The 15,188-nt window shown below is 35.2% G+C and overlaps 1 protein-coding gene across 1 annotated transcript; it reads right to left on the reverse strand.

Annotated features, from left to right (window-relative positions):
- Nucleotides 1-304: 304 nt before the first annotated feature.
- LOC575248 (tyrosine kinase receptor Cad96Ca-like) lies at nucleotides 305-14,821 on the reverse strand. The gene is made up of 13 exons (XM_030978832.1): nucleotides 14,728-14,821; nucleotides 13,306-13,617; nucleotides 12,351-12,461; nucleotides 7,540-7,615; nucleotides 5,123-5,193; nucleotides 4,626-4,796; nucleotides 4,052-4,156; nucleotides 3,440-3,621; nucleotides 3,066-3,170; nucleotides 2,550-2,655; nucleotides 1,784-1,880; nucleotides 951-1,050; nucleotides 305-364 (listed from the first exon to the last, which is right to left on the reverse strand). The coding sequence occupies exons 1-13, from the start codon at nucleotides 14,819-14,821 to the stop codon at nucleotides 305-307; spliced, it is 1,590 nt and encodes a 529-aa protein (XP_030834692.1).
- Between the last annotated feature and the right edge of the window lie 367 nt (nucleotides 14,822-15,188).

Genomic DNA, 15,188 nt, shown 5'->3' on the forward strand with positions numbered 1-15,188 from the left:
GATATTCGCAAATTTCATGTCTTCTAGAATAGCTGCACCTCTAGACATTGTAAACTTATCCTTTTTAAGTAACTATTTTACAAATCTCTACCAAATGATCTTGAAAGAAAAAATAATTTTCAAACAGACATATACTTGATGCGATCTAGCCTGATTCATCATTCTTGGCTAAGTTTAATACTAGTTAGTCCCTCTAATGTCCCTATACTATCTCCATAGTCCCAGTCAGCTCGGATCCAACCATTGTACAGTGTACAAGATGTAAATGTATTGTAGGACCGCTGCACATCCGAACAAGTCAATTTCACATATCCAGTGTAGACGCATACAATCCTTCATCCAAGTCATTGAGAGACAGGTAATTCTATGAAAATTAAAAGTAATTAAGATAATAGTAATATTTAATAATTATTATTATTATTGCATTTAAATCGCGTCCATTTTCCCATCAGGGGACGCTCAAGATGCGTACAAGGTAGAAAGTGTATTACTACACGAGCTTTAGCCCAGCTGTTTTTTATACGTTGAAAGAATTTAAGGAATAAAGTACAGCTGCTACAAGGACTCTCACATTGTAGTTTCTATGATGAAAAATAAGAAGAAAAAAATCCAAACGGGATTTTTTTTTCTTCTTCATAATTCTATTGAAAATATATTTTAAAAAAGGATTATATTTATACAGTATATATATTAAATAATATAGATGAATATGAAACATACGAATATGAATGTGAAGGAAATGGTAAATGAATAAATTAATGGTGTAATAAAAAAAAATCTAAGTAAAAGAAGCTTTAAAGATCATTACTGGGTTAGGATTTAAGGTCATTTTCATAATACTTGTTGGACCGAAGTTAATATAGTAGCAGAGTTATATAAATTAATATGTAATAAATAAACTTAATTCTGCATTAGACATGTAAGAAGAGGGTAATTTAAGTACATCTTACGTGAGTCTTTTTTAGAATCCTTTCCAAACTCTTGAGGATCTGATCAAAGTTACTCCGATTTGTAGCTTCCTTCTCCCAACAACCTGACATGACCGAATACCTGAAAAATATGAAAGAGACGATCCTTATCTAATATAAATTTAATAAAAAATACCTAAATGAATCTAATACAAAGACAAATACAAAATTCCGACAAATTCAAAGTTCATGTGCAACAGCAGTTTCATCACTATTGTTTCATTATTTTATGTGCGCAACCAGTCCGAGTCGTTTTACTACACCTTATTGTTTTTATCATTCTATCACTTTCTCTTTGTGTCTTTCCTTATGTTATTCTTTGTTTCTTTCTTCAATCACCTTCTCTTATGTTATTCTTTGTTTTTTATCCTTCTTTCACTTTCTCTTTCTGTCTTTCCTTATGTTATTCTTTGTATCTTCCTATATCACCTTCTCTCATGTTATTCTTTGTTTTTATCCTATCACTTTGTTTCTACCATTCTTTATTTTATTCTTTGTTTTTTTCCTATCACTTTGTTCCTACCATTCTTTATGTTATTCTTTGTTTTTCCTTCTATCACCTTATCTTATGTTATTCATGGTTTTTATCATTCTATCATTTCTCTGTTGAGTGTTTAGACGTATTATTTTCAGCTTCAGAATCAGATTCAAAGGAAAGATTGCAGAATCAAGTGTAATCGTGTTTCTTATTGTTTGGAAACATATCTGCATTTGATACAAAACATCATCATGAAATATAGGAAATATAAATATTGCATCGAGTGAGTCAAATTATGACATTTACAGAACAATTCGCTTGAAAGAGTAATATTTACACTTCTTGTCCACAATGGCGAGGGCGTGGCATCTGGTAACCATTGGCAACCTCTTTTTGGACAGTGTCAAAGGTCATTTTAGGGTATGGCCTCGCCCCTGAAAGAATCGAAGAAAAATAATTAAAGAAATAAAACATTTGTTTCAATAAACGAATATTTGACATCCAAAGCTGTGGAGAGAAATGATATGTATCTATCATATATATATATATACAATTTTTCATCGACCCTTGATAGTACAAGCGGAATGAAAGTTGACAAATTTAGACTAAATTTTATTCATATCTGCAACCTGTATTTGAATAATAATAAATAAAATAAAAAATCGTAAATATTATTGGTGAGTCGTATAGAGTGGAATAAGTGGCTTGAATTCTTCACCTCTACAATGCATCATACAAGTATTAGTCATGGTCTATCTTTATCATTTAAGTGCAAGAATTTACTTCACTTTTCTTTATAACACCATATGATACACGTGAAGTGGAGAGGTCGTGGTATAGTGTCTCGTTCTCTTGACTCTAAATCCGAGGTTTAAGGGTTTGAATCCCAACTCGGCACTTACTTCCTTTGGCAAGACATTAATTCATATTTGCCACCTCCACCCACTCCACCCCACCTGGGAATAATATTGCAAGGGTAATAATAATTGCAGGGCCCTGATGAAGAACAGCTGTAACGCTTAAAAGGGCTTCTTACGTGAATGACTTTAGGGTCTTTGAGATGGTACACAAAATTATATGCGATAATAACTTTATTTTTTTACCTAATGTCACAATTTCCCACAAGACGATACCAAAAGACCAGCTATCTCCTTCTGTTGATGGGTCACCAGTAACCATGGTTTCAGGCGAACTCCATCGTGTTGGTTTCTGAGATGTTGAAAATATTTAAAAAAAGGTTTACAATTGTGTTTTGAATTAAAATTTATAACCATTTGTTCATGGTTTAAAACAAATCATAATTAACAGCCAATGGCTGAATTGTTGACAATTTACAAGCAGATTTGAAAATGCATAATAAAACAATATTGCATATGTCCAAAATTATACAAACACCACGGTCAGTAAAATTGCTGATCGGGGTGAATAAATATACCATTATGGGCTAAATCATTTACGTGATTAATCATGAAACACATAATTCCATGATCACTTTTTAGTAGTTTCAAGATTTCTCGATATATTCTGTCGATTAAATATATTGTGGTCATAATTAAAGATGTGCCATCCATATCTATACTGATGATAATTATAATCATTAAAAAAGTTGATATACTCACACCTCTGCCGCTAAACGTTGATGAAGATAGTCCACAATCTGATAGCTTGCATTGCTTTCTATCAGCTAGTAACACATTGTGAGCGCAGAGAGTTTCATGGATGATCTTTGTAAACAAAAAAAGAGATGAAATAATGACAACAATAAATAAATAAATAAATAAAAACTACAATAACATAATCTGGATGTTTTTAATTCACCTTTGATCACCATAACCAACCTCGTACAATACTGGCTTCCTCCTCTCCTATTCTTCCACTTTCTTCTTCCGCTTTTTTAATTCTCATCCTTCTTGTATCCTCTCTGTCCTCTCCCCCTCCCTTCCCCCTTTCCTTTGTTAATTCTCTTCTATTGCAAGTCATGAAATCAGGTTACCTTCTTTGATGCAAGATACTGCATCCCTTTTGCAATTTGCCAAGCCAGGTTGAGTAGACTACCTTCATCGATGCGAACCCTCTCTGGTTTGAGATTGCCGTATGTGGGTTGGGATTGCACCCCTGTGGTCTGTAGATGGGTGAGTAGGGTACCTCCAGAGATGAACTCATACAGAATGCTACCTGCATTATGGGAAATTTGTTCATTTAAAGAAATAATGTATGAAACTGATATATAACATTATGTTTCATTAGACATCATGTTATATAATATTCAGCTTCTATAATTCAAATGTCTCTAAGCGCTTTACAGATATACCATTACCCCGGTCATTAGATTTCATACTTGCCGCACACATTGTGTGCACAATCTCCACTCTATGTTCAGGAAAATCCTCTACATTAATCATTAATTTTACTGGACTGTGTATAACTCTTATTCAACTGATTGCGAGAATTGCTCTAAACGTCACGCCCTTCTAAGTTAGCTATAGTGACTTTTTCAAAGGTCGTTCGAAATAATTCGGACAAAAATGCTAATGATCATATTAATATGTATTAAATTGAGCAGACCAAAAAAAAGAAATGTAATTGCGGGAGGAGGTGTTTTTACCTTGTTCTTGACAATATCCCATGCACTTGACAACATTCGGGTGATCCGGTAGCTCAGAAAGGACCTTGACAGCTTCAGAAACGTTCTTTGATTTGGTCACTTGATCTAAGAAAAGATACATCCTATATATAAATACCACATTTGCTTTCAATTTCGAAGGGAGTGGTGGGTTAAAGTCGTTGCAGAACAAGTTAATCATTCATTTGTTATTAAGATCGAGTGAAAACAGTGCAGACAAGTGAATACAATATATTTATACTTATACATATATATATATTTATATTTATAAATTCAAAACATAAATATAAATAAATATATATATTTATTCATATATATATACACACATAATACATGGTGTACTTTTAAACCGATGTGTTACTTTGTACGTTTGTTTTGGTCCTACTAAAATAAAAACTTTCTAGAAAGCTGAGGGCATCTCTGCTTATCAATAATAACACAACATCTGGTAATGTTCCAAGTTATTTTTGGCTACATTGATATTCATTAAAGCGATTTGCCTGTCAGTCTTTAAAACTCGTTATTTTGTTATAGGGTGTGGTTGGCAACACCCCACCTGGAATCTGCCTGATATCGACGTCTACTTGACTTTGTTTAGAGCGGAGTTCTCCCTTCCATACCCCGCCGAAGTCAACCCGTCCGATCGAACCGAGTCTGGTAAAGAACGTCATGTTTTCAGGAGCAATGATGGGAGAGTGGGATGGACCGAGTTTGAGGGATGTGTATGCTATAAAACATAAATAAATATTATAACGAGGCTTCTAATACTTGAATGATTAAACACGTATAATATTTCCCTGAATACTTTTCGCACATTCGGGGAACTGGGCTAAAGCCAGAGTAATAATAGAACTTTGTAGGCGCCTTGAGCATCCCCTGGATAAAAACGTGCGTTTCTATGATTATGAGAGCTTTTTCTATGTTTTTTTTCCCACGTACAAAGCCATAAGTATCTTTACTTATTTTTGTTAATTTTTGATAATTTTACTTCATGATTTTTCTTTGTAGCATTCTTCATTATAAACATTGGGATGATTTTACACATTTTCTCACCTTTATCTCCGTTCTGAATCATTTCATACGCCATGCTGTCGTTTGCCTCATGAGATACGTGTCGTTCTTCTCTGTGAAAAACAAATAGTGAGATGTTTCTTAAAAAGGCATTTATATAGATATTGTCCTGTTTATTGTACAGCGCCATCTCATAGCCATCTGACAGTACTAATTTCAAAATAGTCGAAATCATGTATCAGAGCAGTTTTGTTCGGTGTATGTATTATATGGCTAATCATTTTCAGTTGAGAGTTTAATAGAAGTACAAACTCGAGTTTCACTTTACTTTTTAACATATCTGACATGTAAACATATAATAAATGATATCACCCATACTTGTGTTGGCTTCTCATATTTCACTTCATCCGAATATTGGTGTATATGTGTGTGATGATGGTGGGTATTTGAATATATACCTGTGTGTCAGGCGCGGATCCAGGATTTCTTAGGGGTGGGGGCCCAAATTTGAAATCAATTTGAAATTTATTGTGCTGAAATATGAAAATCGTGCCGCCGGCCAATATTTCGCTCAGTGGGAGGGGGAGGAGGGGGGGGGGGGTAGTGAGCCCTTTTTTCTTTTTTGGCCCTCGAAAATTTTAAAAATTGCCCCCCCCCCCCTTGAGCGCCAGGGGGGGGGGCATCTAAAAAAAAAGTAAAATTAACGTTCAAAAATGTAAAATGTAAAATGGATCCGCCACTGCAGTGTGTGTACTGATGTGCACATATGAGTCCTCGATTAAAACCAGAAATGTGTAGGTGTGTGCATGCGTGAGCGTGGGCGCCCACCCATACGCACGCATGTGTTTGTGTGGTCGATATCAATATATATATATATATATATATATATTCTGATCAATATTACGAACTGCTATGTACCAACCTTGAATTGGTTTTCTGTGACTCTTCAAAACATGTAAAAAGAAACAGAAAAGGAAGAAGCAAATATAGAAATCTTGATAAATTTTCTGTGCACAAAAGAGGTATATCGCACAATTATCAACAAGGAAGTAAACTTTAGTCTCAAGTAGATGAGCATTATCCTGAGGTATTGATATGGAATGGGTCAATACATTCAGGAGATGATAGATACATTATCACAAAAAAAACACTTCTCTATCAATTTTCAGTATTATGTTCAATATTAAGTTAATGAAGAGTAAATACAAGCAAATAACGTGAATCGGCTTTTCGTGATAGCCCATGCAATTAGTTTCGTCAGCTTGCTCAGGATATCCTGATCATTATTAGGTTATCATTGATGATTAAATTCTTTACACATTTCATAATCAGAATTTACTTAGTCGAATATGTATGTGAAAAGCCAAGAACTGCCTTAAAAACCTTCCATAAAATTATACAGTAGAATCAAATCATTACATTTATATTCATTTCCATGAGAAAGTAATGCAGTCGCTATGACTACTACGCACCTCATTCTTTTTTCTGAATGATTTTCTGTGGAAGTATAACAAGTTTTCATTCCTATGCATTGTTTGTTAAAGGGATCCGGTAACTTTGTCTCAGATTCTGAAACAAAATTCTGGATTTAGCTCATGATGCAATGATAATTATAAACCTTTAGGTCAGTCAGGAACCCCATGACTTTTACAAGCCGATCGCTTGTCTGATTATCAAGATATTTATGATTGGAATTACAAATTTTGAAAACCGTTCGCCTGACGGTTTTCATAGAACTACAGTCTATGGGGGAAAACGAGTATGGTAAAACCGGTCACTCAAAGATTTTAACTTTTTTGAGGCACTTCTTGATCATTTTGAAGCGCAATTTTTTTTTAGGGCTTCAATATTACACCATATCACAGACACTGATAACACGTAGGGCCGTGTATCTCAGATTTAACATTGTTAAACGATCCCTTTAATACATTCTGGCGTTATTTATTATACAGAAAGCTAAGTAAATCATTAATACAAGTTGAAGAATAAACATCATTTATATGCAAACCTGATAAGTGATATTATTGATGTGCACCTATAATCAGGTTTCTAGAACAAATCAATATAAGGTATGTTTTAGGGGTAATTTTATTTTTATTTCCATGAACTATTCTAATTGTCAATCGATGGTGTCGAAGTCTGCCAATATTTGTTGGAAGGTAACCTTTCCGTTAAGAAAAATATAGTTGTGTGGGTTTTAATTCTAGGACTAGTTCGAGGGCTATTCCCCTATCAAACTCCAGACTCTTTTTAACTAAAAATGTTTCATACTATAGGGAAATGATGTCAACTGTATGAAAATATAGTTATACTCATTGTTATCTAGATGGTGGGATCTGGTTCAAACACAAGTAGAGCATTCGTGGGGGGGGGGGTAGCTTAGGTGTAAACCTGATATTGTCGCTTGTCTTCTCCACACAATGAATTGAATGATGTTGATGATGACAGACACAACTAACAGGATGGCTAAGACAGCGATGCCTGCAGAGGCACCAGAACTCAGACCATTGCAGTCACATGGAACAGGAGATGGCCCTGTTACGATTAGGAATATCAAGTAAACACAATTAATAAGATTTTTTGGTTTTGTTAATGCAAGAATAATCAAAACAGAGAGCAAACGAATCCTAACTGCCCCCTTCATTTCGTGATTGATGTTACTTCACTCATCATATAACCAGCAAAAGGTTCCCTATTCGTATTGAATCAAATAATAATTTAGCACCTATAATACATTGTACCCAATAGGGGGAAATCCCAAACCAAAACACACAATTGAAAAAGGAACTTCGGAGGGAAAAAGAATCAGACAAACTCGATAAGTAGTCTATGACTCGGTATTTGATAACAATTAAGCCTCGCCACGACATTATGTGTATTCTAGACTTTGGAAAATACACAAAAGAGTTTCCAAATCAATATTTACACACAGTGTATTCAGTTTTTCATGAATACATACATGTACGCACCGGCGTTGATAGAGCGAATCAACGAATTCGGGAAGGAAGCCTACAAAGGGGGGAAATGTATTGCATGCAGGTTAATATGCAGAATAGTTGTTTTTGACAACCTTCTCCTCCTTGGTCCCAAAATATATTTTAAAAAATAGGGTCTTGTATCATCTTGTTTCACAAAAATATTAAATCAGGTATTCATTGACATGTCTCATATCAAAAAACAAAAACAACATGTATTTCAAATAAAAACCATATTTAATTTACTTTTTACATCCTTTTTCCTTATTATTTCATTTAAACGAGGAAAGGAAAGAGAAGCAGCCTAGAATTGTGCATTTTAAGAATTTATCAAATTACATCATAATAGAATTCTGCTAATTAGATAATTGTTATTGCGGGTATACAAAACCGTAGGGGATACATATATTTCGAATGTAAGGAAACACATTCACCTTCTGAAGTTTCTGTAGTCGTTCCTTTAGTATAGAAGTATTCCGATACAGATAGAAGATAAATAAATTGTATATGGTTAACAAATGGGTTCAAACAAAATAATGGTTACATGATAAGTAAAATAAAATTAAAATATCTTGATATTGTTCTTATTTTCATTATTATTATTAGTATCTTAATGGTATTATTATCATTATCATTATTATTATTATTATTATTATCATTAAAATGACTACTCCTACCTACATCACCACTTCTACTCCTCTTCCTACTACTACTCCTCCTACTCCTGTTCCTCCTCTTTGTCCTACTAGTACTACTACCACAAATACCTACTAGTACTACTACTACTATTTATACTACTACTATTACTACTACTACTACTCCTCCTTCTACTACTACTACTACTACTACTACTACTACTAATACTACTACTACTGCTACTGCTACTACTACTACTACTACTACTATTACTACCACTACTACTATTACTAATACTACTACTATTCCTACTACTATTACTACTACTACTATCCATAATACTATTACTATTGATACTACTACCACAACTCCTACTACTACTACTATTACTACTACTACTACTACTACTACTACTACTACTACTACTACTACTACTACTACTGCTACTACTACTACCACCACCACTAATAATACTACTACTACTACTACTATTACTACACTTCGTATATCTGGGGTACAAGTTGTTTATGAAATACATAATACTCTTTCACACAATTCATGCACCTAAATGTTAGTATTTCAGTTACGACGTATACACACAATACAAAACGATAATCAACTAATCAAAGAAGTAATATCTGTTACATTACAAAACAATATTCCTATTCCTCTAACTAGAATAAAAACATTACCGCTTGTTGATTCTGGTGTACTTGCTGGAGTACTACCCTCACCACAACTCCTACTACTCCTACCACTACTACTACTAATACTACTACTACTACTACTACTACTACTACCACCACCACCACCAACACAATTCCTACTACTTCAAACACTTCTACTATTACTCCTCCTCCTCCTCCTACTACTACTTCTACTACTACTACTACTACTACTACTACTACTACTACTACTACTACTACCACTACTACAACTACTACTTTTACTACTACTACTACTACTACTACTACCACCACCACCACAATCACTACTTCTATTACTCCTCCTACTACTACTACTACTACTACTAATACGATTAATACTATTTCTACTACTACTACACGCAAAAAACTGAGGTGCTAAATGTTGGGTGCTGAGTGAGATTCTGCACTTGAAGTGCCAAAATCAGCACTTGACGGGTTAACTTTAACAAGGAAACCGAAACGTGCTGAATATTTGAGTGCAGAAAACGAGTGCTATAACAATATGCAGCACTTAACATCGAGTGCTGACTGCATAACCTGATCTGATTGGTCGGTTAGTATAATAGCTGTTACCTTGTGAATATTTGTTTTTGAATCAAATTCAGCTAAGAGATTCTTACATTCTTCATTCTCCAGGTCAATACCCAAGGCCTCAAAAGTCTGAATAACTTTGCTCCTTAAACTGTCAACAACATCAGTATTCAAAGCTGTTGCAGCAGATAACACTCTGTTTGTCATAGCATGGACCCTACCACAAAGCATGGGTCATGTTGGTGTTTGATAAAAGAGAACCAATGAAAAATGCAGCTGGTCTCACTATGAACATGACAGACAATGAAAGCGGACAAAATATACAGTTCCTCAGGTAGACAAAGGAACATCCCTTGACTGCTATTATGTAAAATGTGTAGAACAGGTGAATATGCATGTGACACCTGTTCTACACATTTTTACATAATAGCAGTGAAGGGATGTTCCTTTGTCTACCTAAGGAACTGTATATTTTGTCCGCTTTCATTGTCTGTCATATTCATAGTGTCTTGTACTGTCATTATGCATTGCTCCATCTTGTTCTTGTAGTAGGCCTATCCTATCATCATCATCATCAAATGCATCATCTGCTGCAGGATTATGCACTTCACCAACAGCAACACCCAAATCAGCATCAACTAGACCCTCCATACCCTGTACAACTTCAGGTTCAGGTTCTTCTTGTGGATGTTGGTTTAATATGTTTCCTGTAAGAGTTGAAAGTGGTAAATGACGAAGGACATCCACCTTGACCACATACCAAATGTAGATGGGGCATGTCAAACAACGCATGAGTTAGCACTTTTTGCACAAGGGCTATTCTGCTAGCACCCAAAAGAGAGCAAAACTTGGCACTTTAAGTGCACAACAGTCAGCTCCTTTGGGTGCTAGCAAAGTAGCCCGGGTGCAAGTGCTAACTCAGCACTTCGAGTGCAGTCACTATGCGAGCTCCTAAAAAGTGCTAAAATTGAATCTTTAAGTGCTAAATTTAGCACAACAGTCAGCTCCTTTGGGTGCTAGCAAAGTAGCCCGGGTGCAAGTGCTAACTCAGCACTTCGAGTGCAGTCACTATGCGAGCTCCTAAAAAGTGCTAAAATTGAATCTTTAAGTGCTAAATTGAGCACTTTTTTTTTTGGAGTGTACTACTACTACTACTACTACTTCTACTACTACCACTACTACTACTACTTCTACTACTACTACTACTCTCACTACTACTACTACAACTACTACTACTACTACTACTACCACCACCACCACCACCACAATCACTACTTCTATTACTCCTCCTACTACTACTACTACTACTACTACGACTAATACTATTTCTACTACTACTACTACTACTACTTCTACTACTACCACTACTACTACTACTTCTACTACTACTACTACTCTCACTACTACTACTACTACTACTACTACTACTCTCACTACTACTTCTACTACTACTACTACTACTACTACTACTACTACTACCCCCACCACAACTCCTACTACTCCTACTACTACCACTACTACTACTACTACAACACCCACCACAACTGCTACTACTCCTACTACTACAACTACTACTACTACTACTACAACTACTACTTCTACCACTACTACTACTAGTAGTACCACTACTACTACTACTACTACTTCAAACACTACTACTATTACTCCTCCTTCTACTACTACTACTACTACTACTACTACTACAGTACTAACACTATATTAACACTTCTCCTACCATCGCTTCTATTACTACACTTCTTATTTCTGGGGTACAAATAGTAGTTTATAATACTCTTTCACACCATTCATGCACCTAAATGTTAGCATTTCGGTTAGGACTTATACTCACAATACAAAACGACAATACAGTAATAAAAAAAGTTATATCTGTTACACACAAATATATATATTATATTCCTCTAAATAAAAAGACAGAATTACCACTTGGGGGTTCTGTTGTACTTGCTGGAGTACTAGGTGTAGATTCTCCTAAGTGAAAGAGGTGTAATACTTTGGTTGTTTTTAGTTCTAAATGAGATTGAATATCATTATTTAGAATTAAAAAGGGGCAAATTTATTAGATAAGGGTAAAATGACTATTTGCGTGCATAAAGACAGACCATGAAAATCAAGTTGATATAAGTTGTCATTTACAAGATACAAGTTGGAACTTGCTGCACTATTTCCCTTTTGAAAAGTGATTATTGCTGTAATGAAACCTTTAATTGTTTTATCACTTAAAGTGTAATACATTAATACAGACTAAATGGATTTAACAAATTTACGGTGTACCATGGTAGCAAATGCACCTCTTATGACACATCATTCCCTAAGAAACAACTCATGGAAAAAGGGAAAAGAAAAACATGAGAAAAAGAAAAAGGTCCACCTATCACACCATCTACAAGCAGAATGACTTACCGATTGGGTCATATCTTGTTGTTGTTGTTGTATTTCCAAGATAATTCCCTGCTACACATTTGAACTCCGTATAGAGGTCTAATTCTGATTCTAGAGCATCCACGAAGTTTTCTCCCGTTGAAGATTGATGTATCAGAATACCATTAGAGAATATGTAGTAGTTCCTTATGCGTGGATTAGGTTGGTTCGCATCAGAAATGTCACATAATACTCTGAGGCCTGGATCAAGGAACTGGAATCGCACCGTTAAAATATCAGCACAGGGGGCACCTGAATTTAATTAAACATGGAATATTAAAATATGCACTGATCTAATAACTATAATCATTAACAATCATTAAGAAGATGTATCCATTTGGAGAGCGATTGTAAAAAAAATCAAATATAAATTTGCTCCTTCACAATACACAACTTCGCATAACTACATGTAAGATGGAGAAGAAAAGAACATCCAAAATCAAAATGAGAATAGTTCACCGAAAATTCATACTTGAGCCAACAATGTATCTTTCAGCTTGCTGCCAGCAATGTCCAATGTTATCACCGCATTTGTAGGGATATATATTTGAAGATGGGGAAGGAGAGGGTAGAGTAGTGAAGGAAATACCTCTGAACTTGTACAATCAAAGTACATAATCTGTTGCACGGTAATTGGCTATTAAAAATAAAGCTTCCTAAATGGACGAGTACTTATCCTAAGAGGAAGTATTGACATTGTCTGTGTGGAGTCAGAAATGTCTTACCTTATATCATTTTACATCGAATGCACATCCTTCTGGCCCCAGAGAGGCAATATTGGTATGTAAAAGTAATCGTTTCTATGACTTACTACAAACAATTTAGCTATAATATTATTGATCTCATTCCTTTATAAATATATAATTTATTATTATGTTCAGTACAAAGGTTCGATTATGCAAAGTGTAAAAAAAGAGTGTAAAGTCGCTAAACTTACTATGTATAGGAAGAATAGTTGTTTCTTCTCCATTGAGGTCAGGTACTAGATGACCGCTGATGTCACATTTCAATGTTTGACCATTATTGTTCTGACTGGTAGCTTGAAATGTGCAGACACTCTCCTTACTAGATAGACCTGATCCAGCTGGAATGGGCGTTTCTACTGTATCATTACAAGGTGAAGGACCATCACCTAACATCCATGCGATTGTTTCATTTGGTCTACCTCCTACAGCTTCACATGTTGCTTCGTACATGTCAATGGTGCCGTTTATTGTACTTTCTACCTCAAGTGTCCGTGCCGATTCGACTGCAAATCAAAAGAATTAACACATATTAAAGGTGTTATAAGTAACAAATTTGGAACATTCAAGTGTGACAATGAGATTTAAAGGCATTAACCTTTCATTGAATTGTGTTAATAAATCTGACTTAAAAATGCTACAAAACAGGTGAAGATGTGCACCCCATCCCCATGTGTACTTCAGGGTAAATTACTCCCCCCCCCCCCCCCCCCTCTAACCCATTGTGTAATGACAACTTCGGTAATAATAAAACATATGTATTGATCTAGCCATCTCTTAACATGTAGACATGCTTAGGCCTTTCTAGACTATTCCCCTGGGAGACACTTTTGCGAGTTCTGAATGACAAGACATTTTCACGGCAAGAATTTGTTTGCGCATTGCAGACTTTTAGTCTTAGATTTACTGGGATTCAACTAATTTCCAACATGAAACTTTCCCGAAATGAACCACTCATGAAATTCACAAACATTTCATCATAATATCATGCACAAGAATGGTTTCTGGTTTTAAGTAGTTTCGCATAGTTGGTACGTAACGCAACATATCCATGCTGTGTGTAAGTACTGTGACTGAACAACTTTGGTATAGAAGTATACAAGTATACAAGTATGCCCTTTGTAAAGAGATATGTAGGATCTCAAAAATATTGATAATCTTACTTTTTTTCCTCTTGATTACGGGCCTAAAATAATAACATATCTCAAAATGGATCACCAAGTATGTGGATTTTTTTTAAATACTAATATGGCTGTCGCTGCTAACAATCTGCTTTGCTGATGGTTACATACACGTACATGTACATATCACACATGTAGGCCTTCAATGTATATGTTCCTTTTCTTTTGTGCCTGATTGAGAAACGAATGCGGCCAAGTAGTTCCTGCACATGAATTATGTATTAGTCATTGACATTTGTACATGTACAGGGATGTAGCCAAAAACTCGGAATGAAGAGTGACATACATCGCAGAGACAGAAAATAGGATTTTATTATCATGGCATACATTATACACTCCAAATTAAACTAACAGCTGTTTTCTTATAACTCTTATACCATGGAAACTACATTAACATTCAGTAAAACAGATTGTTATAAGAATTCTATGACCCACCTTCTACCGTAAGTTCTGCGTTATCAAAGTTTCCTGGTCCTTCAGTACATCTATATTGTCCTTCATCTTCAATCCGAGTGTTAGTGATTGTCATAGTGGATGTATCCCCATTTTCTGCTACATTAAAATTGACATATTTTGGATTTACCAAGGGATCGTAAGCCACTTCCCCGGCAAGGAAAATATTAGAACCAGAAGCCACCTCTGAAAAGTCTTGCCATAAAAACACGTATGGTGATGGTCCTCCAGTACAGATGTAAACTGTATCACTCTCTTGCTCTATTGCAGGAGGACCTGTCAGAGTCACAGATTGGCCGTTTGAGAATTTTGTGATCTGAAGAAATAAAGATAGGTAATTGAACTATTCGTTACAAAAGGGGCGATTTAAAGCAGCAAACCAGTTTCACATGCAGGTTTCGGAAAGCGAAGAAGGTTTAAAATTATGCCCCTTCTGAATTCAT

The sequence above is a fragment of the Strongylocentrotus purpuratus genome, unplaced genomic scaffold (genome assembly GCF_000002235.5).
Source record: "Strongylocentrotus purpuratus isolate Spur 01 unplaced genomic scaffold, Spur_5.0 spur5_scaffold_1, whole genome shotgun sequence".
NCBI classification, from domain to species: Eukaryota; Metazoa; Echinodermata; class Echinoidea; order Camarodonta; family Strongylocentrotidae; genus Strongylocentrotus; species Strongylocentrotus purpuratus.

Bases quoted from the DNA above. Each gene is read 5' to 3' on its own strand.
- LOC575248 (XM_030978832.1), bottom strand. From the start codon at position 14,821: ATGACAATCACTAACACTCGGATTGAAGATGAAGGACAATATAGATGT. The intron at 5,194-7,539 runs GTTAGTTGTGTC...TGTTTTTCACAG, and splicing joins ATCGCTGTCTTAGCCATCCT to AGAAGAACGACACGTATCTC. The intron at 365-950 runs GTAAGATGTACT...TAATTTTCATAG, and splicing joins GGATTCTAAAAAAGACTCAC to AATTACCTGTCTCTCAATGA.